Raw genomic sequence first — 24,003 nt, forward strand, 5'->3', positions numbered from 1 at the left:
TGCAGTGTGCAATACGCCTTTCTCCACTGGGACCTTTCACGAGGCCAAAGTCCACAGGGACTTGGACTATCCCGAGATGCTGAGAGAGGCGAGGGAAACCAAGACCCAGCTCTGAGATCGCAGCAGCAGTTCCACTAGAAGAGGGGCTTTAGGAGCCACGTAAGCTGATGCAGGCCCTGATGCTGTGAAAGCTACCGGCTGTGCTTTCAGTGCTTACAGCCCGACAGCAGCCTCAAGGAAGAACTCATCCACACCCAAGAAGGAATATACCTCAGGAAAGGCTGCGCGGTTCAGCTGCAAAGGATAAGGTCGGTGATTGCGAGGAGCAGCCTTCCCTTTCTGCCCTCCTTCTCTCCGCTGGTCGCAGAAGGGGGCTGACACTCATCGTCCTAGTAGAGAGTAAACTGGGGGAGAAAAACCCCACCGATACAAATAGGGCCACTTCTGTACTGCCTTGTTTGCTGCCGCAGGTCCGGTCAGCACGGCCGGACCGCGGGCCACCACATGCGCAGCCCACACCTGGCACTGACACCCCGCACACCCACACTTCAAGGGGGAGGGAAGGAGACGCAGCAGCCCTCGCGAGGCGCCATGCTGGGTGTACACAGGCCGGCGTTCCGGCCCTCTGCTGTGTAAGGGCGCCGGGGGCGGCTCCCTCCCGCCGCCACATTGGGAGTGCTGGAGAGGAGGGGAGGAGAGAGGAGAGGGGCGGGGCCGGCCCCGCTTCCGGGGTCGGCGGTGACGCGCGCGGGTCGGCGCTCGGTAGCGGGGACGGGCGGGACATGGGAGCTTAAAGGGGCGGCCCGGCCCGGCGTGAGGGAGCGGCGGTGGCTGTGGCTGTGGCGGCGCCGGTAGGTGTGTGACGGGTTGGGCTTTGGCAGCTTGCAGCGCCCCGGGTAAGACGGCAGGCTGTCTGATCCGGTCCGCGTCCTCCTCCGTGCCGCGTAGCGCCCTGTGCGGGGCGGGCTGTGGCTGCCGGGGCCTCTGTGGGGCGAGGCGGGCCTGGCCCGGTGCGGTTGCCGTCCTGTATCGCCTGCGCGGGGTAATGGGGCGGCCGGGGCGCCGAGCCCAGGTCCTCCGAGCCCCCGCCTCAGCTGTGGGCTGTGCCCGGCCCCCGTGTGCGGGGAGGCCTTGTGGGCTCGCCCCTACCGGGGGCGGCAGTGCCATGTCCAGGTGGTTTTTATTTGCTTGGTGAGAGCCCGTGAATTGCGCTGTTAGTAGGCTCCGGGAGAAAACCCCCCTCTCGTTGCTTCTTATTTAGCTTATGTACTGTGTCCTGCTGCCTTTAGACTAATCTCTAAGATGCTCTAGTTAATGTAGTTAACAATAAGAATCGAAGTGCTTCTTGTGCTTCTTTCACTTGTACGTCTCGATGCCCTTGGTCCTTCTGGGAAGCTAATGAGTCAGCTTTATTTTTTGCTTTTTTTTTCGCTTTTTTCTCTTTCTGTTTCACTTAATGTGATGTCAGCGCATGACTTGACACACTAAGTAAACGACCTAAAGGAACTTTGGAAATTTCTTTATGCAACATCTCTAACTATTTGCCTAACTTTTTTTATTGTTGTTGTTCCCTGAAAAAGGGTACTAGGTGCTCAGTGTTTAGAACTCAGGGTGTTATTTTACTTCCCCTTCATAAACAAACGTGATTCTGTGCTGTAGAGGGAACAGCTATGTAGGAAGGTGCTTAGGGACAAAGGAAAAGCCACTTGTAATATCAGCTGCTTGCTTGATGGATCTAATTGAGCACTTTATTGCTTACTGTCAGTCTAGTAGCCAGTCAATATGCCTGAACTCCTCTGCTCTGTAGTTTTTGAAGTAGGGGCACAGTTATATAGACAGTTTGTGTAATTTGGAGAAATGGAATCTGTAACTCAGTAAATGGATCAAAGTTGGATTGTGAATTTGTATTGGCTAGTATGTGATTTAGAGGAGGCTTCATGAGGCTTTTTCAGCGGCAAAAATGAGTTGTTGAGGTGAGAGTAGAACTGAGCACACTGCACAGAGGAGGTGGCATTGGTAGTGCCTGTTCTTTGTGCTCTTGCCTCTGTGTAGTGTGTTCAGGAAGCTGATAAGGGAAAGCAGGAAGCATGCAGAGTAGTGTCTTGGTCCTGGGCCCTGGCCTCTTCCTCCAGGGCCACAGATGCTTTATTCATTTATCTTGTAGACATAATCATCTAGAGGAGTACATTCTGGTGCTGATACCTTGTGCCACCCTGTATTAGCTGGGCTGAATTTCAGCTAACTAGCAAGGAGGTTAGCTGTTTGTGTTAAGGAAGGACTTTAAAAAAACAACTTTTCTGTATTAGTTATATGAAGAATTTGAGAGAACAAAAAGCCTCCATCACTAAACACAAAGCTGTCCAATTTTGATCTTTGTAAGCATGTACAGGAAATTCATACTTAACATTCACATATCTAAGAATATTGTTCCATTAATTTTTTCATCTTTTGAGGAAAGCAACAGCTCTCTTTACAAGAGAAGGAACTGAGAGCATCTGCAATCACCTGAGGCTGTACCGATTCACTGACAGCTAAAAATACAGCTCATGAGATACTGGCTTCAGTCAGTTGCTACAACAGCCCGGTTGTATCACCAGCTAGTTCCTATCTTTGTGGTAAGAAGGCACAGGCTGTATTTCTCAATTATACTTGTAGGTGCACTGGATAGGCTCTTTCCTTCTCCCCCTCAGATTACAAGTTATCAGTGAAGGAGGAAGAGAAGTTTGTGTTGTTGATTAAAAGCATAACTTCACAGGAAAAGGGATATGTGCAATAGAGGACATGGTCAGACAGGTCACCAAGGGTGTTCCTCACACTGAGTTTGCTCCTCTCACACTATGAAAGTTCTCCCTTGGCAGATGTTAGCTCCCAGTTCAGTAGCTGGGCACAGAACTCAGTGCTTGGGACTGATCCACTGCAAATGTGGCAGTGTGAGCAGTGCTTTTCCCAAGCAAAAATTTGCACTGTAGTCTCACAGGATCACCCTCCTGCTAACTGAGACCTACCCAACGGTCACATCTGTCACCTTCCATCTCTTTCAAGTTAGAAAAAGAACCCACTAAAATGCTTCAGCTCCTCTATGAGTGTTGATTAACAAAATTAAGATCTCTAAGCCAGTGATGCTTTGAATGGACTATGATAAAATCTACCCCAAATGTGCTTCTTGTGTCTCTCGTTATTTTGCAATAACCTTTGCTTTGTCTTTCAGTCCTCTCTAACCTAACAACTTTACATAGGAGAGTGAATTGAAAGCTTTTCAGGGTTTTTGGAGCCATGACTAAATGGATAGTAGGTCAGAAAAAAGCTGTGCAGACATAAGTTTGTTTCCTCTTGTCCAGGAGATAGAAGTAACTTAAGCTTCTAAATGGATTACATCCTCAACTGGCTTGGGTAGCAACATTGTAGTTATGATATGTATTATAGTGATGAATTTACAGGATGGCTTAGCCCAATGTGAGTAGTCTTGTGAAGAAATCTAAAACTTTAGGCTGGAATTGGAATTTCAAAGAACTCCTTCTATCTTGTACAATCTCCCAAATAAAGCATGGCAGTAAAAATCAGTAAAAATTTGCTGGCCATGTGTTTATTTCTTGCTGCTCTGGTTTCTCAATGAATCTTCCTTTTTATAAGGCAGTGATAATTAAGGTAATGAATGTGATGTAATCTGTCTCCTAGTAGAAAAGTTTAATGAGCCCAGTTACCTCAAGAAAATACATTTCTGTAGCAAGTTTAGTTTTGCATACTCTGCAGGTATTAGGCCTTCCTATGAAAGGGGCAGAAGGGGAGTTGTACTGAAATGTGTTTAACTGAGCAAATACTGCAGAAAACTGATAAAGAGAGTAAACAAAGCTGACATCACATCCTTCCTTAAAGGAGTACTGCTTTGTGTTAAGGCACTTTAGATTCTTGTTTAAAGCTTGCCCATCTAGAAAGAAAATGAAAAATAGCAGAATATTATGATTATGAAATATCTTCATAGGTTGCTGTCTTTTTTTTACTTTGCTTATTTTGTGGCTAGGATTTTGTAAATGGTAGGAGAGGGAAGGCGAAGAAAATAGACATTGAGCATCAACGTTAAAATAAATGCTTTCCTTAGCAAATATTATTGTAACAAATGTTATCATAGCCATATCAAGTTTTTTCTCTCTGTATATTTTGTCTTTATTGAGTAATCTTAATGCCTTATAAATTTTGTCATATACCATTAACATTGGAGCTAGATACCTCCTAGGATGTTTCCTGATTCCTAGGCAGAAAGATGGGTAATTGAGTTTCCTCTCTGTATGTATGTATATCGTGTTCTGTTGGAACAGCTGAGTTACTTCAATACAAATGGCCTCATCTCGGCTGTTAAAATTTCTTTTGTTTGTTTAAAATTAGTGTTGTATGTTTTTAAAAATGTTTTTAAACTGCTTTGTGATGAAGTTTTTGTTGCCTAGATAATGTGTTTTTCTGCTCTGCCTTATGGCACTAATTGCCTCTACAGAGCTGCCATGTAGGTTGTGCCTGTGCATACAAAAGCAATGCTACAAACTAACAAGAATAAAACTGTGGGTTTTTGGAGTCTAATGCATTAGGCTTGGATATTCAACTTTAAACAGACATTATAGTCATACTAATTCAAAGAGCATGCTTTCTTATGGCTGTCTTAATAAGGAAATCTTAATATGTCTTGTTTTACATACTCTAATGGTAATGTCTGAAAAGTGAAGGCAGATAAGCTTGCTGGGAAGTCTAGAGAAAGAAAGAAATGTTCTGTCACTTTTCAGTGACACAAGACCTCAAGAAATTATCAGAAAAGCTCAGCAAATAGCTGAACCCTTTATCTATAACAAAAGGTTGTCAGAACATTTCTCTTAACCAAGTGTTCTGAATGGTTTTACTTAGCTTACTCACACAGATAATATCCTTGCAATTATATGAGCCATCACTTTAAAATACGGTTTCATGTCACAAGAGGCAAAGCACTACAGGTGTCCAAATATGAGCATCAGAAGATAAGCACATGCATAACTCAGCTTTGAAAAATCCTGGAAGTAACTTTTTTTCCCCTCTGTGTCTGCTGTGTTGGAAGGGTTTTTCCTCCACATCTTGAAGCTGGATTTCTTCATTGTTAGGTCAATTTATAAGCAGTTTCAAGACAAAATACTGTTAATTTAGGGCAAAAGTGAGTGGAATGCTGTGCATTCCTATAGAACTTCTTGCTGGCTGGCACTGGAGCTACTCAGGAAGATGTGAGCAAGCTAGGGGAACACAAAGCCTGTCTGTCAGCTGTTGGAACTGGTTTGCTGATGACACAAAGCTGGGAGGAGTGGCTGATACCCCAGAGGGCTGTGCAGCCCTTGAGAAGGACCTTGACAGGCTGGAGAGAGGGGCAGGGAAGAACTGTCAGAAACCAGCAAAGGCAAATGCAGGGTCCTGCACCTGGGAAGAATAACCCCAGGCACCAGCACAGGCTGGGGCCAACCTGCTGGAGAGCAGCTCTGCCAGTAGGGACCTGGGGTTTCTGGTGGACAACAACTGAGCCAGCAGTGCCCTTGTAGCCAAGAAGACCAGTGGGATCCTGGGGTGCATCAGGAAGAGCACTGCCAGCGGGTCCATGGAGGTGATCCTGCCCCACTGCTCAGCCTATGCTCAGGGCCTGTCTGGAGTGCTGAGTCCAGTTCTGGGCTCCTCAGTACAAGAGAGATATGGAGCTCCTGGAGTGGGTCCAGCAAAGGGCTAGGAGGATAATTAAGAGACTGGAGCATCTCTCTTATGAGGAAAGGCTGAGGATGCTGGGCCTGCTCAGCCTTGAGGAGAGACAATGGAGAGGGGACCTTATCAGTGTCTACCAGTGTCTCAAAGGACAGTGTCAGAGAATGGAGCCAGGCTCTGCAGTGGTGTCAAGCAACAGGACAAGAGGCAAAGGGCAGAAACTGATGCACAGGAAGTTCCACTTGAATATGAGGAAAAGCTGCTTTACTGTGCTGGTGACTGAGCACCAGAACAGGTTGCCCAGAGATGTTGCTTGATCTTATTCAGTGAAAACAGGTACTTTCCTCCCTGTCCTAGGTTTACTGGTCCTTAGGTGTTCAAATCAGCTTGAAGGGTGTTCTCAAATTCAAAGCTGGGACTGCCTCCAATAAACCTTATGAAAGGAGCTTAAGCCTGTGAATGAAAAGATAATTCACTGACAATACACTGAAATTGGACTACTGAAAACAGAGTTATTTAGAGGCCTTGTGTGAGAATATCTTGTTTTGGTTTTTTTTTTAAGTGATAGCAAAAACTAACTTGCATTGACATCTTCTTTAGAGAAATCTCCTAGAGCCATAGTCTCACGCTATGCTAGGTGCTGAAGACCAAACCTGCTGAAATATTCTTTAAATCTTGAAGTACTTCAGCTGTAAGAGATTTAGGTGTCTTGATTTCAGTTCACCATCAGAGTAATGCACACTTCCTGTGAAGAGCTGTGGGGTAACAGCTGGGCAAATCTGCATAAATTTACCCTCCTAACCACAATTACTTATGTTAGATATTCTAAAATACTGATCTTGTAGGGGAAAATTAGTCAAGTCAAGCAGGATGTTTGGAATTATATCCATGAGTATCATGAACATAATTGCAAGCTATTCATGTGTAAGATGAAGGAGTAGTTTAAAAATAAGGAGTAAAATTTTGGGGGAAATATATCCTCTTATTTTTCAGCTTATGAGCTATCTCATTAAATTCTTGTATAGCCTGTGAGCTCTGTTTTCCCATTGCTAGGAGTGATGGCTTTATTACCATTCCTCCAACAAAAATGCAGATTCTTAACTCTGAAAAAACCTGTTTCTCATAGGAATACACTTATTGATGGGATTGCTAATTAATCTTGTATTTTAGGCAAAATATATATCTTCTAGTTTTAGTAAAAGGTAAATCATGGTGTCTAGGGACTTCAGTTATGACCCTGTGCTTATTATGAGAAAGGTAGAGTAGAAAACCTTTGCTACAGTTTCAGACATACCAGTTAAAACCTTTGGGGATCCTTTTGCATTTAAGGAATTCACCAAACGATAAAAACAATCTTTTCTAGAGTCTTACTTGGGATCATTTTAGATGGTGTTTCATCTGTGAAGATGTTTCCCCTTTTTCTGATATTTAAATTCTTCAATGAAAATGGAAAGAACACTTAAAGTTTATACTTATAACTTAAGTGTTTTAATAAATTTATTTCTAGATTACTGGGCAAACTAATGTGTTTTCCCAGAGAAGATTATTTTAAGACCTTATTTCCTGGTTTTACCTTACTAACAATAGAATTTTTTCAAAAATGTTTAAGCCAAATCTTGGGGAAAAACCTGCCTCATATACTGTTTGCTCTTATATTTCTTTTAGGTCCTCAGTTAGGTCATATCAGCTGAATAATTATTTTAGTGTCTTCTAGTCCTAATGAGATGTTTTACTATGCAGAATGAAATGTATAGGCGCTCATTCTTTGAACTGTCTTCTACTTTCAACTCAAACTACTGATAAAAGAATAATTCTGATGCTTACTTGGTATCTGTTATTATAGGGGGAAGGTTCTCTTTACTGTGATTCCTTACAAGTAGTATTTCCTCATCATGGATGAGCTATCACCTGAAGAAATTCAGCTGAGGGCGAACCAGGTCACTGATGAGGTAAATATTATAGGATGACATCTGGGATTACAGTATTTGTCTAAGATTAGAATATCTTTTAAAAATAAAGATCAGGATAATGATTCTGCAAGGTTATAGCTGAATGGTTTGAGTTTTCACTTTAGTTGTTGAATACTGGAGTGAAGACTATTCCTAAAAATAAGAATGAGTTTTAACAGCTGAATTTTGAAGTCACTTACTTAACTCAGTACTGATCAACCAGTCCTGATTACTGATAAGATAGAATTTGGTTACCTACAGCATTGTTAACTGTATTGATACTTCATGGCTTTCTTATTTAACCAAAATTCATTTGAATATGTAATCTTTTTTAAGACTTTCCAATGGGATAAGAAAAATAATAGCAAAGATTAAAAACAAAGAAAAACTAGTGTGCTACCAATATGGGCATGTTGTGGCATGTATTAAATACAGACAAGGTGATGAACTGTTGGTGTACAAGGTGTATACTATTGCCTTACTACAATGAACTGATAGAGAAGACTTTCAGACACTGATATGTGTATAAGTAATTAATGCACTCACTTTAAAATTCTCTTTCTAGTCTTTGGAAAGCACAAGGAGGATTCTTGGCTTGGCCATTGAGGTAAGAAAAAGCTTTTGAATTCTCTGGATTTGTTAAGTATAAAAAGCATCATGCTAACTGTAATTTTAAACAGTTCTTTGTCTTTCTCAAGACACACACACTTCATCATTAGAAGTTGGTGCTTTAATTCAGTAGTGGCATTAGTATCACAACCTGCATGATTTTCACATTCTGTCAGATTACAGAAGAATCAATATTCTTTTTACCTGTTTTAAGCAAAAGGATCTGGTTTCCAAATGCTACAGATTAGTTGTAAAAAGTCTTCTGATGGTCAGTTATGTCTTTGGCTGTTGCAAAATTTGCTTTTCATGACATCTTTCATGTGTATTTCAGCCACGTTGTGAACAGTGTAGAAATGTTTCACTACTGAGGACAGTAGGGCTCAGGTGGGTGGGGTGGCAGAGTATGACTGCTCTTGGTTCAAACAAGTAATTCTACATACATCTTACAATCTGTTCATCAGTTTTAACTGATAAGGAAACTCAACACCCTTTTACATTATTTGAAACAAATCTGTATTTTGGGTTTATCAAAGTGAAGTTGTATGAGGAATCTACTCCTCTGCACAGTTCTGGCTTGCTGAAGATGCAGCTGTTACCAGTGAGGCATTTAAATTGCGGTAGCCTGATGAGTACTTCACTCACAAGTGTTAAGTGCATGTCATGAGCCAACCTAATTTCTCTTGGCATCATAATTTGCTGATTCATTCTATGCTGCCAGTTTACATTAAAGCATGGGTGCACCTTGCATGCTAGATCCAAGACTGAGCCAGCAAAGAGCTCTGCTGTAGTATATTCCTCACTGCTAAATTCTTAGAATTTATTCTGTGGGCTTTGTTTTGCTTGCTTTCATTCTGGCTCCCAGGACTAAAGGCCTTGTAAGCCTTTTTGAAGGTGTAGGGATGAATGAACCAATTGCTAGTTCTCATAATGAAGCACAGCTAGGTTTGCTTTTCTAGCTATATGCTGTCACAGTTCAATCTGAGTATTACAGCAAATTTTATTATCTTCTTGTTATGTGAGAAAAGCCTCACAAAACCACCATAAAAACCCCACTAATTGAGATAGTGTAACAGGTAAGGTGCTTTTCAGCCTAACGTAGTTTGTAATTTGAGACTTCTAATAGCTTTACTGCGGAAGTTATATTAAGTACAGTGTTGTATTATAATTATATGTTTTATTATAAGCTTTACTACAGAAGTTATATTAAGTACAGGATTTTATTATAATCTTGGTTGGATTGTGAAATTTACTATCCAGACCTTCTGATTGTGCACTGCAGTCTCATTTTATATCTGCAACTAAATTTCTTTCTGCAGTCCCAGGATGTTGGCATCAAAACTATTACCATGCTGGATGAACAAGGAGGTAAGTTCTTCCCTAACACTAAAAATCAATATTAGAATGTAATGAGTGTAAGAAAAGAACTATCATAGAAGACTTGTTGCTGAAACTAAAGGCTTGTTATTAAGGACTATTTAGGTGAAAATAAGATTTCCTAGTTGGTTATTCCTAGGTATTTGTAGTATTTAAAATATGTTTTAATGTAGTTGAGAGCTAATGATAGTTACAATGTAATACAGCTCTGATACAGAAGCTGCTTTCTTGGACTGTGGCCTGAATGTAACTAGCTGCATTTATTCTAAAAGTAGCAAGAGAAATGCTGCTCTAAGGATGGGGAAGATATTTACAAAGTAGTAACCAAAACCACTCACTGAATATCTTTCTTAAAAATTAAAAAAAAATTCTAGAAGGCAGGAAAGAAAAAAGTCAATAGTCTTCATGTAAAGATAGAACTGAAATTTGTTTCTGCTATAAAGAAATGGTAATTTTATCCATTTCTCCCAGTCATGTTTAGTCAGGTTACTTGTTTCTCTTCTAGAACAACTAAATCGTATAGAAGAAGGCATGGACCAGATAAACAAGGACATGAGGGAAGCTGAGAAGACACTGACAGAGCTCAACAAATGTTGTGGGCTCTGTGTCTGTCCTTGCAACAGGTCGGTTATATTGGTACTTGGGCCTAGAGTTCTAGAATATTCCCTATTTACTGTACCAGGAAATATTAACTAATTAAAGAGCTAACTAAAAAATGCTGAATCTCTACCAAAGTTGATTGTTTTGGTTTGTAGAGCTTCATCCTTCTAAAATTGTATGAGAGTAACTGAAACTTACTTGTATCTAATCGCATATTGCGCCCCTTTTACTGTAAATATAGCTGCTATATAGCATCCTGCACAGTGGCGGCCTAATCTCTTTAAGGCTTCTGTTTAATAAAGACCATCAATATCCATGCAGTTGAGACCAAATTGGACTGCAAATAGCTATATCTAAGTGCCTGTCTGTTAGAAATTTGACTCCAAAAATAATTTTTTCACAACAATACTTTTGTATTAATTTAAAAGCAAGACAACTTATTCATGCTTTAGGAAGGGTGAGAGTAGGAGAACAGAGCAAACACTGGTGTTAAAGCTTTAATCTTTTCACTAGTGACTAATTCTTGCAGACCTGCTTCACATTACTTGTATAACATCAGTGTTATGTCTGCCATCTCTAAGTCAGTTGAGTAATCTAATCTTTAGTATGACACTTGATTTGTACTTTCAAACAAGTAAACCTGAACAATGTCAGAATTATTTTTGATGGTGTCCTAGCTCTAGCTTTAAGTAGTAAAGTACCAAATTGTTTGTGTTAATTGGATGTGATCATAGCCCTTCCAAATGAAGGAAGCATAAATTGAGTATGGTGACTGAAGTGAATAGTGTGTGCATTTGTTGGTTTTTGCTCTTTAGCATGAGCAAAATAAATTCTCATTAAATGGAGAAGTAGCAAAAGTTTAGGTAAAAATTCCTTGGAGTAGCTAAGTCTGCTTAACCAAGAGAATAGTACTTTAAGGGTCATTTAGGATAGATATGAATGTGACTTCTAAGGCTGAAAGTCTTAGTGCTTTAGTCCCTTGAAAATGGAGATGTCCTGACTTCTGGATTGATGTGCTTACTGCTATATATTAGTTGGCTCAAGCTGGTGGACTTTGAGCATTTTGACACGCTCAGTCTTTGTTTTCTGTAGTTGATAGTCTTATTTCACTGAAGCAGCTTATTGACACTGAGCAAGCTCAGAATTTGTGAACTCTTGTGGCACTCCAAGAACAGAAGTAGTTGTGTACCAAACTGGACAGTAATGTATAGAAAAAAATGGGTAAGTAGAGGGCAGTAAAGAAGAGAGAGTATCTTTCATATATCTACTGGTACGCCAACCCTTTTTTCAATGTCAGATTTATTTGTCAACCAGTTACCTCCACAGCTTTTCATATTTTTCATAAAAGCGTAAAGCTAGATAAGCTAAATCAGAACACTTGCTGAATTATTGGGACTTTTTAAATTTCTCATAGGTTTAGATTATTTTTGAGAGCATTGTGAAAATAAAAAATACTGGCAGTTCTGTTATACAATCTATGTACTATTAACAATTTACCTTTTTGTTGATCTTTACTACTTTCTTCTCCATTCTCTCCTAACACTGATGCTTGCTTTCTAAAAATGAAGACTAGGATAAGAAGCTGTATTCACTTAAACTGGTGAAAGTGGATTTTAGGACAAGGTCAGTGTTAGTAGTGCAGATGCATATTTAACCAGCTGTCCGAAGTGATGTTTCTACTGCATTTGTGCTTGCATGTGCATGATGTCTGTCTGCATGTGGTTCTCCTTGTGATTGTGATGTTTTGTAATACTGACGTGAATAGAAAACGTCCATTACTGCAGAGGGTATTATTAGCTGTGGGAATGGTGAGCAACTGCTTGAGCCATTGCTGGTTTGACAGGTTGTGTAAATTGCCAAAGTTTTGCAGAAATGAAACCTGAGAAATGTGAATGTATAGTAATTTGAAAAACAGCTCTTAAAAGCAGGTGGTGAGAAGTTTTCCTCTTAACTATCCTTACTTTGAACAATAATTCTTTTTCTGGCTGTCTACTTCACAGGTGCAACTAGTCCTCAGGTCACTTGTTTTTTGTTAATAAAGTCCTCACAGTTGCCTCCAGCACCTGAGACTTTGCTCCTCCAGAAGCAAATCATACAAAGATCTCTTCCTGTTATGGCTTTAGTATAAATGAGGTTAAAATATTACACTCAATCTAGTTGCAGTAAACTTAGACATCTTTAGGCCTGTGTATGTACAAGGAGCTAGAATTGACTAGTTTAGGTTTCTTCAGAGTTTTGTTGGGTGCAATATTTCCATTATAAACAGAGAAATTATTCTGTTTTTTCCCCTCAATATGTTCATTTTAGATTGCGTCTTGTAGGATCTGACCTATGAGATATGATTTGCCATACTGAATGCATGAACATCAGTAGAGTGAGGGGGAATATTTGTTCATTACAGCTAATTTCACAACTCTTCAAACGTGTAACATCCAGGTTACTGAAAGGCACAATATCTCTAGAAATTGCCTGTGATTGCAAAGTTAGGTGTATTGAGACACTACAGATTTCCCTTCACAGGTGTTTAAAGAAGCAGAAAAATGGCAGTGCCTGGATTGTCTAGCTTAAACCTGAAAATGCCACAAAACAAGGTGAACATGAGAATATTCTCAAAATAAATTCTTCATGATTCATGAGAACAGACCTCAATTTAGATAAATTTATTTTGCTAAGTTTTCTTCTCCTCATGCTTTTGTGGCTCTGTGATTCTTGAGACTGCTTTGTGTCAATGTGCTTTCTTTATTTTTTTTTCTCCTATGATTTACATGAAAAAGGTATAATGGCAAGTTTGCCTTATTGATTTAATGGAGTTAGTACAATTGCAGAATGAAAGAACTACTTAAATATGATTACTGTTAGTTCATAATCAAAGTTAACATGAGAAACATTAACTTCTTCTGTTGCCAAGTAATTTTTTAATGTTTGATTTAAAAAAATAGTAGCAATTAATGGTTTTCTTGCATAATATACGTATTTGTTTGAGGGAGTTTTTGCATTCCTCCTCATTTCTTCCTGCAAAGTAACTAATCTTGTCTCCAGATTAATTCCTCTTATAAGTGCAATTCTATTTTATGACAGGATGAGCTTTCCTGTGACTGTCATGAGCTTCTGTCCTCTGATAAAGTATTGCTTTAAGCAAATTACTGTTCTTTTGTTAAAGCTTAAGACCAAAGTCATCACTGTCCTTAGAGTAACTCAGTTGTGTTTGTACTATCAAGATACAAGAACTTGTGTTATAAAGTTTTATCTGTACAAAATGTCATCTCTTTTGAGCACAAGACAAATGTTTATGAAAATTCTAGAATAATACTGAATTTCAGTCAGGAAGCTATATTTCTGATGTAGTCGTTCTGATTTTTTATTTTTATGGAGTAGGACAAAGAACTTTGAGGCCAGCAGAGCATACAGAGCAACCTGGGGAGATGGAACAGAGAACTCAGCAGACCATGTGATATCCATGCAACCAAGAAGCATAAATCAGCGGCAGCCTCAGACTTCGGGAGGACCAAGTGGTGGATATATTACAAGGTTTGCTAGTTCATATTCCTCAGTCTCAAATGCACAAATCCTGTTACTAGTTGTCAGCTTCTTTCAGATGCATTTTAGGTCAAGTTGCTAAATAGAAAATTTTACTATTGTTTGGAGGAATTGTTGTATCTTGGAGAGGTGATGGCAGATACCTACACCTTCAGTATTGTAGTGCTCATCATCCTACACTACTTTTTTTTTTTTTTTTTTGTGTAGTGGTGATATGGTCGTCCGTTTCTGGATGTGGGAACTATAAGGCTTAATATTCAGTTCTTGAAGGGACTGTTAAAAATATCAAGGTCTATTACTGTCATAAAGTATGTTTGAGACAAACTCATGTCTTAAACTTCACGTAACTATTTTAATTTTTAAGGCTATTTTTGTAGTAGTGGCTTGCTTAGCACTCTTTTTTGGTGAATGCTTGCTTGAAATACGGGGTTTTGAAAGGGGAAAAACATACCTTGGTTTGAATGCATAGTGTAACAGACAGTCAAGTTTTACTAGAGTAAATCTAGTAAAACTTGACTGTCTGTTTTATGCTAGATAAAAGGTATGTTTTATGCTAGATAAAAGCAAGTTCTTGATTCTTGAAACATTGTCTCAATTATTTGAACAGGATAACCAATGATGCCAGAGAAGATGAAATGGATGAAAATCTTGCTCAAGTTGGAAACATTCTTGGAAATTTGAAAAACATGGCTTTGGATATGGGCAATGAGATTGATGCCCAGAATAAGCAAATAGACCGGATAAATATAAAGGTAAATGTCCAAGGTGTTATCTTCTCTCAATTCAGAGGTTGTAACTCAGAGGTTATTAGGAATGTGCTCGCTGTATTTGCAGCAAATATGTGGTAAGGTTTTGCCATCCTCTAGGCTGCAGTGATTTGAACAAAAGATAGACCTTGATACATATAGGGTATATAGCTTAAAATTCAAATGCATGACTGCCAGGAAACCTAAATATGCAGCACAGATTACTACTTACTCTGGAAACTGATAAACTTTATGGGATCAAAAGTACAAACATTTACTGGAGGTATACCTGGGGGAGTGCTGCTCACAGGACATTTTTTTTTTTGTGGTAGGGAATAGGTATTTTTAACAAAAATAGGCAAGGCTCTTCTGGAATTCCTAGAAAGTCATTATAATGAATGTAAAGTAAAACACAAGTTATTCATTGCCCTTATTCTTGTGAATGAATTAATATTGGACCTGGGGAGATTTTGGAATAATGGGGTTTGTAGGTGCATGGGGAAATGGTTTGCACATTAAGTTGGTTATAGTAACTTCCTTTTTCATATATAATTTTATTACTTAAGTGTTAGCTTCTCCAAACAGATTAACCATATATAAATATGTTTTGGGGAGGCTTCTTTCAAAGGGAAGCTTAATGAGAATTTTAATTCTATTTTAGAAATGTCCATATTCTGAAATGAGTAGAAGTATAGGCATCCTAGTTGAGAAAGGAAGAAAAACCTTTCATGAATAGCATATATTAATGAATAGCATATATTAAAGATTTCAAAAAGTAGAAGTGAACACTGATTACTGTGAAGTTATAGTATTAAGACAAAATGGGATTTTTAAAATCTCACTGAAATGTTGCGGTAGGGTTAAAAGCAAGAGGAATGGAATTCCTCTGGTTTGACAAAAATGCTGGTTGCACCTGTATCAGCAGCTCAATTTTGTCTAGTAATTTAGTATTGATAAAGCAAATCAACATAATTATATGGAGGATGCCTTAACTGTTCCCTGAAACTGCACATCTGATTACCATATTAAAAAAGTCAGACAGTTTGAAGTAAACTAGAAAATTTCTTGGAGTTTAAAAAGAGGTGTGAAATTCTTATAACTTATAAAGTTATAAGAATTTCACACCTCTTTTTAAATTCTTATAACTTATAAAGCAGACTGAAAACTGCCTGGTCAAATAAACTGCAAGTGGGAATTACTGTTTTTAGTTATAGTTTTTCTAGTAGATTCAAGCATCTTTTGGCCTGATGCTCTTTTGGTTTAGTGATTTGAATAAATCTTGCTGATCAAGGCTTACTAATTATTAAAATATGGTGTATACAAGTTAGAATTGCTTTGCAGACCAGAATAAAAATGGAAGTGCAATTCCTGGCTTTGAGATTGGCAACCTGTCTTAGGATATTTAAATTAATCCTTCTATGCTGATAACTTCTTAAATGTAGTGAACAGTATGAAAACCAAACCAAATGTTGTCTCTAAATCTCCAAACAAAGAAACAAAGAGTTTCACTTCAGACTGGAACTGATTCTTCTATTTTTTTTAAGAATTGTGACTCACCTGGGAAATAGGCTTGACTGGGTGACTTTTGGTAGTACTATGCAGGACTCCTAGTCTGAAGAAACCCGTAATGGAACTTATATTACTGGATTTTTCTTAGAAGAAGATCTAGTAACTAGATTAGTGTTTCCAAAGTGTTGTTAACAGATTAGAGTCTCCCTTTTCCATAGTAGGTTTTTGTCCCTCCCCTCCCATGGACCTGAAAGGCAGGAAGGAGGGAATGGGAGGGAAGGAGGGAATGGGAGGGAAGGACTTGAACTGCAAGTGTGCTCTGCCCAGCCCATTTCAAGACAAAGGTGTGAAATAGCTAATATTTGGCACATTAACCTGTGCTAATACTTGGCACTGCTTGAGCTTCTGAGGAGTTTCACTCACAGTGAGGGCAGAGGCTGGTTTTGTGTGTATTACACTTCCTGCCTGTTCCCCACAGCACACTGCATCATTGGGGAATTACTTATAAACTCCTTATCATAGCTTTCAGTAAAATTATATTTTGGCACTTGTTCAACCAAAATACTGTGACCTGACTTTTGATCTTTAAACAATAGTAAAGTCTAAAGCTTGTTCTTAAAATACCATATTGTTACAGCACTAGTACATTGGAGGGGATGTGAATGAAAACTGTGGATTTGCACTAAGCAGAATAAATCTGACTTCATGCCCATAGGCCTGGTTTTGACTATTATTTCCAGTTCAGAACAACCTTGTTGCTCTGTAGAGGTTCATAAGATGTCTAAACACTGGGAGAGAATTTTTATTCCCTTGTTTTGTTAACATGCTTCCTGACCAGCTGAGGCAAGCTGCTGTGTTTTGAAAGTCAGATAAAGAGTAAAACCTTTTTCTCTTGGTTTTTTTTCTGCCAAAATTGACAGCATATGCTCTCTAGGGAAAAAAAATTACTTCCAGCATATAGATGTTGCTCCCCTTCTCTCTACTACAATGATGAGACATTGTGATTCAGAAGTTCATGTCAGCTTGAATTTTTAAATTGTTTTGCATCCAGTCTGCAAATGACCTATGAATTTCTCTTTCAGGCCGATACAAACAGGGAACGCATTGAGCAAGCGAACATCAGAGCCAAGAAACTAATTGAAAATTAAAGCCTGCTGTCATTGTTCAATGACAGCCTCTCCAGCTGCAAACCACCATATTCATGAATCTGTGAAACTTCTATTCTGAAATAAGAGGGGCTGGGACAAATGAAGCAGTACCCCTTCTGTAGGGATTAGTTTTCTTTTATTGCTTCATGTAAACATGGCCTTGACTCCAAGAAAGCAGCCAACTTCCTTCTACTCATCTGCCTTCACTTTCTTTAAACTGCTCAGGGCTAAAAGTGTTAGGGCTTTGAGAATGTTTTTTTCTTGCATATTTGATTCCTCTTCCCAGTTTCTTTTTTTTTTTTTTTTTTTTTTTTTTCTTTTTTTTTTTTTTTTTTTCCCTCTTCCCTTCACCAGAAATTCAGTCCTTTATTTAAGTTGAACAAGCTGATAACCTAAATTCATAGTTGCGGAAAGTTGGAGAGGGCACTTTGCACTGTTTGAAATACCTCATAAGTTGAGTGTCTTCACTAAAATAGGGACTAGGTGAATGTTGTCTGATTTGTATCTCTAGCATCTAACCATAGTTTTACAATCCAAACCACATGATTGCTTTGGAGTTGAATTTGTGGATCACAGAATTGAAGAGAGCCCTCAACCCACTTACAACTTGAGGGTTGAGGGCTTTCAAACACTTCCTAACCACAGGAACTTTAAGGTAATGGTAGCCAGAGGGATATACAGGTTTCCATTTCTTTACTGTAAATTGCCATCAGTTTGGATGCCATGACTAATCAATCATGCTGCACTGTTCTGATAATATTTGTTGTGTGTATATACATATCTGATCTAAGCCCCATGCACACAAGTAGAAGAAGATAAAACTATCTCCCTAAGGTATTTATTTGATGGAAAATTTTACACCTCTCATCTAAAAGCTAACTTTGAAGTTTTGGAATGAGGCATCTGAACTGGAAGAAACTGAGTAGAAAAGCATGCAGTTTGCTTGCATCCCATATCTTATTCTTTTGGCCAGTTTTCACTGGAATTCAGTTTATGCCTTTCTCCAGTGCAAAATAATGATTGAGATTTGGTTCAGAGTTTGTTCTCAGCAGTGACTTTGGGGGTGCTTCTAAAACCTACCAAAACCAGAGAAGCTTATTGAGAAACTTCTTTGTCACAAGTCTGGAGGAAGTAGTAGCTATTTATAAACTGTATGCTAGTTGTAAATAAACTAGTTCTAAATAGATTCCTGACTGGTTTATTATTGAAGACATTGGGACTGGCAATTGGAAATCTTACATATCCAAGTTGCTTGCAAATAAAATTTTCTTACTCTGTTGCAGGATAGAGAAGTTTCTGACCAAGTGAGGTAAACCTGTGAAGAAAAATAGTTTGGTTTTACTGTAATATAAAAAGATTTTCTTCAAATCTTAATAACAATTAAATTCTAAGTGACTTAGATTACTTTTACTCCACCCAGCAATATATTATGCCAGTTTTAAAGTTGAAAATGATGCTTTGGACTAACCTGTGGTACTCAGTGTTGGATGGCAAACATCTTCAAACCAAATTGATTGGATGAAGAATTACAACTTAATAGCATTATGGCGTGCTTTTTTGAAGTCCACAAATGCCCTGTGGCCACTAATATTGAATCCCAGAGTCAGAGATGACACTAATCCACAAAAATGCAGGACAGTGTTTTTTATGTGTTCTATTTTCTTTTTAGTAGAAATAACAGTCAGTGTTACCAGTATATTTTCACTTGAGTCCCAGGACAACTTGATATTTAAAGAAAAAAGAAACAAAACCAACAACCACACGCACAAAACCCACAAAAACCCAACCAAACAAAAAAACCCAACCAACCGACCAAAGGATGGGGCAGCTGCATGTAAAAATAGGCCAGTGGCAGTTTGCCTTCTGTGGATAAGGTAAAGTCATTTTTAGGGGACTAGATACTTGAGTAGTGTGGGTTGGCTCCTCTCAAGCTTCCGGTAATTGTTGGAATGCTACTGAATTTCAAAAGCTCACTAGCTACCCAGATGGTAAATTAAGATAGATAGTATGCTTAAACATGCAGGTAGCAAAGAAGAACATTGCATAATAAACTTCAAGCAGCCACCTTCATAGAGACTTTGTATGCCCTTTTTTCCTTCTTAAAAACTTCAGATTAATTTAAGCAATATTTGCTGCTAGCTGTGAAAGCAAAAGTATATGTTATTTAATTATGATTGTCTCCTGGAACAGAAGACTGAAGTGGTTACCTTATTCTGCTTATGCAATGCAAGCCTGCTCTGTAGCATTTGGGCATTCCAAACATCAGAATGTTTTACTCCCTTGCTGTTGCAAGTTCTTGTTCTTGACTTGTCTAATCTCTGCCAATAAATGAGCATGTTGGCTGATAAAATGCTGGGATATCAAAACCATAATATTGCAGTGAATACCACACAAAATAATTTGACACTCTTGAGTATTATCTGAGTATCAATACTATTTTGTGATGCAGCAAATCTGTGAGGGAGTTGGTGCCTTTATGTTAGTCAAAAACAGTTTGCTTCTTGGATGTCTTACTGTTGTCTCTAGAATAGATGCTTAATTTCCATATCTATGGTATGAAATCAACACTTGTACATCTTTGTATGTGTAAATGCTATTAAGAATGAAGGTTTACAGTTTCTGCTTTTGATTGTTAAACTATATATTGTGCACAAAAATACATACTTTTATAACTGAATGTGTTTTAAAACTATTTTCTCTAGAAATGTCTTTGTTTGGTTTCCTGTCCTTGAAAGACTCGGCAGAACTATTTGCTATTATGCAACTAGGAAGTTCCTCATCTATTTTTATTTCACAGAAATCCCAGTGCTAAAAAAAAAATAGGTGTGGTTGGGAGGAGAGGAATATTGTGGTCTTTAACACTCTGGTTTTGATCCCTGCATAATCATCTCCTAGATGCAGACTATGAACTGTGTCCATCTCTTCTTTGAAAGACCATGACATATGTGGCAGTATACTTGAGGATGTAAATAAAACAAAGTAAAATAACTTAAAACTTTCTAGTTAAGTACTGGTAACAGATACCTAGCAAATAACTAGTCCAGTAGATGAAATTATGTGATTTAACCTTCTTCAAATGCAATTTCATTTGTGAGGCAATTTAAATTGTATTTTCTCTAGTACCACAGCCTCAGATTCCCAAAACACTCTTAAGGAGAAGGAGGTATGGGGGGAAGTAGAGTCTTTTGTTGACTTGCAACAGTTCTGAGCTGCAAGAGAGACTAGCATACCTGGGAAGAACTTGAAAGAAGTACTTCTAATACACTATCTAATATCTACCAGTAACACAGAAAAGAAGCTAGGGACAGCCTGCTTACATAACTATTAGGAGGAGGCAGCACATGTCCCGTGGGTGTCAGGTTGGTTTTTTTCCCCCTGCAATTTCAATTCTTCTGTTTTTCTTCTGTCTTTGTTTCCCTTTCTTTCCTGATTTTAGGGATATCAAAAGGATTAATTTTCACAACTTTTGGTCTATTTCCCTAGACCCAATTTCATCTCAGTACAGTTGGTTGTAGTCACTCTATTTCAAATTTTCTGGATGTTTCAATTTCAGTTTTGATTGACCATATCCCCTTTCTGGAGTGTTTGTTCAGCTCTGTCCTCCATTTGAAAATTTCATTCCCTTTCCACATTTTAAAGACAATAATTGGTAAATCCAAGCTAGCCTACTCCTTGATGAAAGACAGCTTTTTAGCAGAGCAGTAAGTGTACTATGAACTGCAGCACATGCTGCTTGTACAGCTACTTGCAGAAGTCACCTCTGTGAAGGCTGAAACAACTCACTGTTCACACCATATGATGACCTGCAGTTGCTAATTCACCTTTGATGCACTCAAAGTAATGCAGTGTCTAAATGCTGGTGAAGATGGATGAAATAAGTGTCTTACTGCAATGGAAAGTTAAAGAGCAAGGGATGTAGGTCTGAAAATACACAAATTGTTTATGTTGTTAACTAGGGTAAGGTTTTTACCTCAGTAATTCCAAAATTAAAAAGCTGCAAGCAAAGTTGTGCACAGAAATAAAATTGGTTTATAGCTTCACTTGTGGCAGGGTGGGGTGATGAGAAGGGAAAACACAAAGTCCCAATATAAAACTACTAATAGGTTAGAGTGCTGAAATGCCTAGAACAGCATTCTACTATGTGACTTAGTCACAGTTCATTGCTGTGAGTTAAAACAGGCAAGGTATCAGCCAGTTATTTTTTCCTTGCAACAGAAATATGTCTTCCTCTGTTCTGGAACAAGTTTAGGTAATTAGGACTAACTTGGCTCCAATCAGTATTTTACATGGTGCTTTCTCTATTTTGCTCTAAAAAAGCTTGATAGCTGTCATAACTCCAAGCAGCAAATGAGACTAACAATGAGCAATTGAAAGGTTTCTAAATGTACCAGTAAATCACCAAAGAGAAATACTGATTTATTGAAATTCTTCCCACAATTATAAGATTTTTTTTTATAGCAATGCTAATTCCATAATTTTCAACAGTTCTGTTCTACCATCTCTTCTTGCACATTGTTGTTGAGTAGAAAAGAAGACTCCTGATAAACACATTTAAATGAGAGAAGCAAAGAAGCACGTTTAAATCTCTGAGCACAGATACTTTCAGTTAAAAAACTGTAAAATCAAAATGCCACTGCAGCACAGTATTGCCAAGTTTGTACATGTTGATGAAGATCACTCCTCTGGTGAATGCAAAGGGGGAATCTGCTAACTGCTAATTTGTTCTGTTGATGTTTCATGCACTGCTAAGCTCTAGGAAAAAAAAACTAGTACTTCAAATGGGGTTTCGGTATCAAGTAGAAGAAGCTAAAATTTAGAACAAGTGTGGAGGCTTTATTCACTATTCAATTTGCATGTCCTAATCTGTGGAATCAATTAGTATGAAGCTGAATAGATTTCTAACTATACTGGGTCTCGCATTATGGTAAGATGAAAGTGTTCTTAAAGCACTTCCCTAGTTATGCCTTCCAAAACAAAGTAGTCTCATAAACATGGTCAGCTGTCAGCTACCTCTGGCAAGAAGCTATTAGGTTTTTTATTAAATAATAGCTGGAATGGGGAATCTTAAGTACAACTGGTTCCCTGTTAAATGATGAATTGCATCCATCCTTTGAATAAGGAGCTGATGTCCCCTAGAACACTCTTCTTCTTGGTATTACTGTGTAAGAACTGAAATAAAATGGCAACAGGGGCAGGGAAATAAATACCTCTCTGTGCATCTCACACAAGAAACACTTACTGCTAATCATAATTATGGGTGTAATGTTGAAGTGTAGCTGTTACCAACAACAGCTACACTTCAACATTACACCCATAATTATGACAGACTCAAGCAGCTAAGTGAGGGCTTTCAGTGACATCTTAGTACTACTAAATAAAATGACAACAGTTACACCAAATAAATTTGAACTGATTTTTTGAAAATAATTTACTAAAATATACAAGTACATTTTCCTTTTCAGTATAAGTTACATAATTGCATACATTTTTAGCTCTTTCTAGGTGCTTTTGGTAATAAGGCAGCAGCAGTGGGCTGATGACTAAAACCTTCAGCATTAGTCTGTATACAAGGAGTCAGTGCAAGGATATATTTTCTAGCAATATACATTTTTACTGAATACACTGAAGATGAACCTAATTTTTATTTGATACAGCTCAAGCAAAAATGGACTGTAGTGCAATTCTTGCTTATGGGAAAAGAAAGCCTGTAGAGTAAAACATAAATTAAGGATGTTCAAGCCACAATTTGTACACTGGAAGCTGTTAATAAAACATTTAACTTAACCACAACTATTTGTGCTTCATTAAAAAAAAAAAAAAAAAAAAAACTTAGGTTGTAAACTAAAACCTTATCTGTAAAAGTTCTCTGCAGAATAGTGCTTAATGCAAGACATACAGTGCTTTGGTGGTAGAACTTCCATGTGCTATCATGGAAAAATGTTTCTAGAAGAAATAATCCTCTTACAAATCAGCCAGCTTCCTGACAAAAGGGAACTGGCAACTTTGAAATGCTTGTTCCCTTTCTCTGTGAAAGAACAAGCCCTGACAAAGGAGAACATGTACTGTGTTAAAAGCTATTGTGGCACAAAAATCAAAACTGGCCCCTGGGCAGGTTCATCAGTTCAATACCTATATTCTCTAGTTCAAGTTTATTCAATGTGGTCTTAACAGGCTGTTTCAGACTACTAGAAGAGGAGTACTTTGATCATTTCCTTCATCGGTCTTGGTTCAAGTCAGTGAAGCAGATGCTTCTAGTCTAAGTCTTCTTATTAGTAATAAAAGGGTCAGAATAGTGATCATGCAAACTTCTTCTTTGTAGCTGTAAACCGTTCCATGTACTACAAAGAAAACAAAAAAAAATCTATGATTTTTTCAGAAATTAATAGAGGATTCATTACTACTAAAAGCAGCTGAGCTTCTGCTCTCAGACTCAAAAGCAGTCTGCATCTAAAGCACATTTTTATATGCCAGGCATAGATATTAGAGCTTTAATTTTAAACAAAACATTTCTGGCATTTGCTGCAATTCAGATTAATGGTCAGATCTCTGGTGTTAAGGATGAACTAATATTAAATACTTTATGAATGCTGTGTAATTCAAAGCACCCTTTATTTTTTGTCGCATCAACGTGAGGACACACTTGTCATTATTAGCTACCCTTCAAAAGATGCTGATGAAAGGACACTGACCCTGAATCCTACAAGGAAGTTATCTTTGAAGAACTCCTGGAGATGTTTTCAGAGGTTAGTTATGAATCCAGTAGCAATAACACCACCAATGGACTATTTGGTGCTTTTATTCACCAACCTAAATTCTTAGTAATCTGAGTAAGGA

The 24,003-nt window shown here is 38.2% G+C and overlaps 3 protein-coding genes across 7 annotated transcripts in view; 1 reads left to right on the plus strand and 2 right to left on the minus strand.

The window, feature by feature from the left end:
- Positions 1 to 639, minus strand: part of ZNF106 (zinc finger protein 106) — a 40,970-nt gene extending 40,331 nt beyond the window's left edge. Inside the window, exon 1 of the mRNA XM_018907622.3 lies at positions 271 to 639. The gene's annotated coding sequence lies outside the window, so the exon portion shown is untranslated. The remainder of the gene's footprint in view (positions 1 to 270) is intronic.
- SNAP23 (synaptosome associated protein 23) lies at positions 1 to 19,846 on the plus strand. Of its 4 annotated transcripts, none has more exons than XM_018907627.3 (8): positions 1 to 308; positions 7,541 to 7,646; positions 8,212 to 8,253; positions 9,572 to 9,620; positions 10,135 to 10,252; positions 13,605 to 13,757; positions 14,374 to 14,518; positions 17,104 to 19,846. In XM_018907627.3, the coding sequence occupies exons 2-8, from the start codon at positions 7,590 to 7,592 to the stop codon at positions 17,167 to 17,169; spliced, it is 630 nt and encodes a 209-aa protein (XP_018763172.1). In that variant the 5' UTR covers positions 1 to 308; positions 7,541 to 7,589; the 3' UTR covers positions 17,170 to 19,846. The 4 variants fall into 4 exon arrangements, with proteins under 4 accessions (XP_018763172.1, XP_009100290.1, XP_018763170.1 ...); XM_009102042.4 differs by lacking the exon at positions 1 to 308 and adding an exon at positions 714 to 851; XM_018907625.3 differs by lacking the exon at positions 1 to 308 and adding an exon at positions 726 to 855.
- Positions 17,456 to 24,003, minus strand: part of LRRC57 (leucine rich repeat containing 57) — a 10,825-nt gene continuing 4,277 nt past the window's right edge. For both annotated transcript variants that reach the window (XM_030240620.2, XM_009102041.4), the window contains exon 6: positions 17,456 to 23,507. In XM_030240620.2, the coding sequence (XP_030096480.1) occupies positions 23,466 to 23,507 (42 nt within the window). In that variant the 3' untranslated portion in view covers positions 17,456 to 23,465. The remainder of the gene's footprint in view (positions 23,508 to 24,003) is intronic.

Source organism: Serinus canaria, chromosome 5, assembly GCF_022539315.1.
Source record: "Serinus canaria isolate serCan28SL12 chromosome 5, serCan2020, whole genome shotgun sequence".
Lineage (NCBI taxonomy): Eukaryota > Metazoa > Chordata > Aves > Passeriformes > Fringillidae > Serinus > Serinus canaria.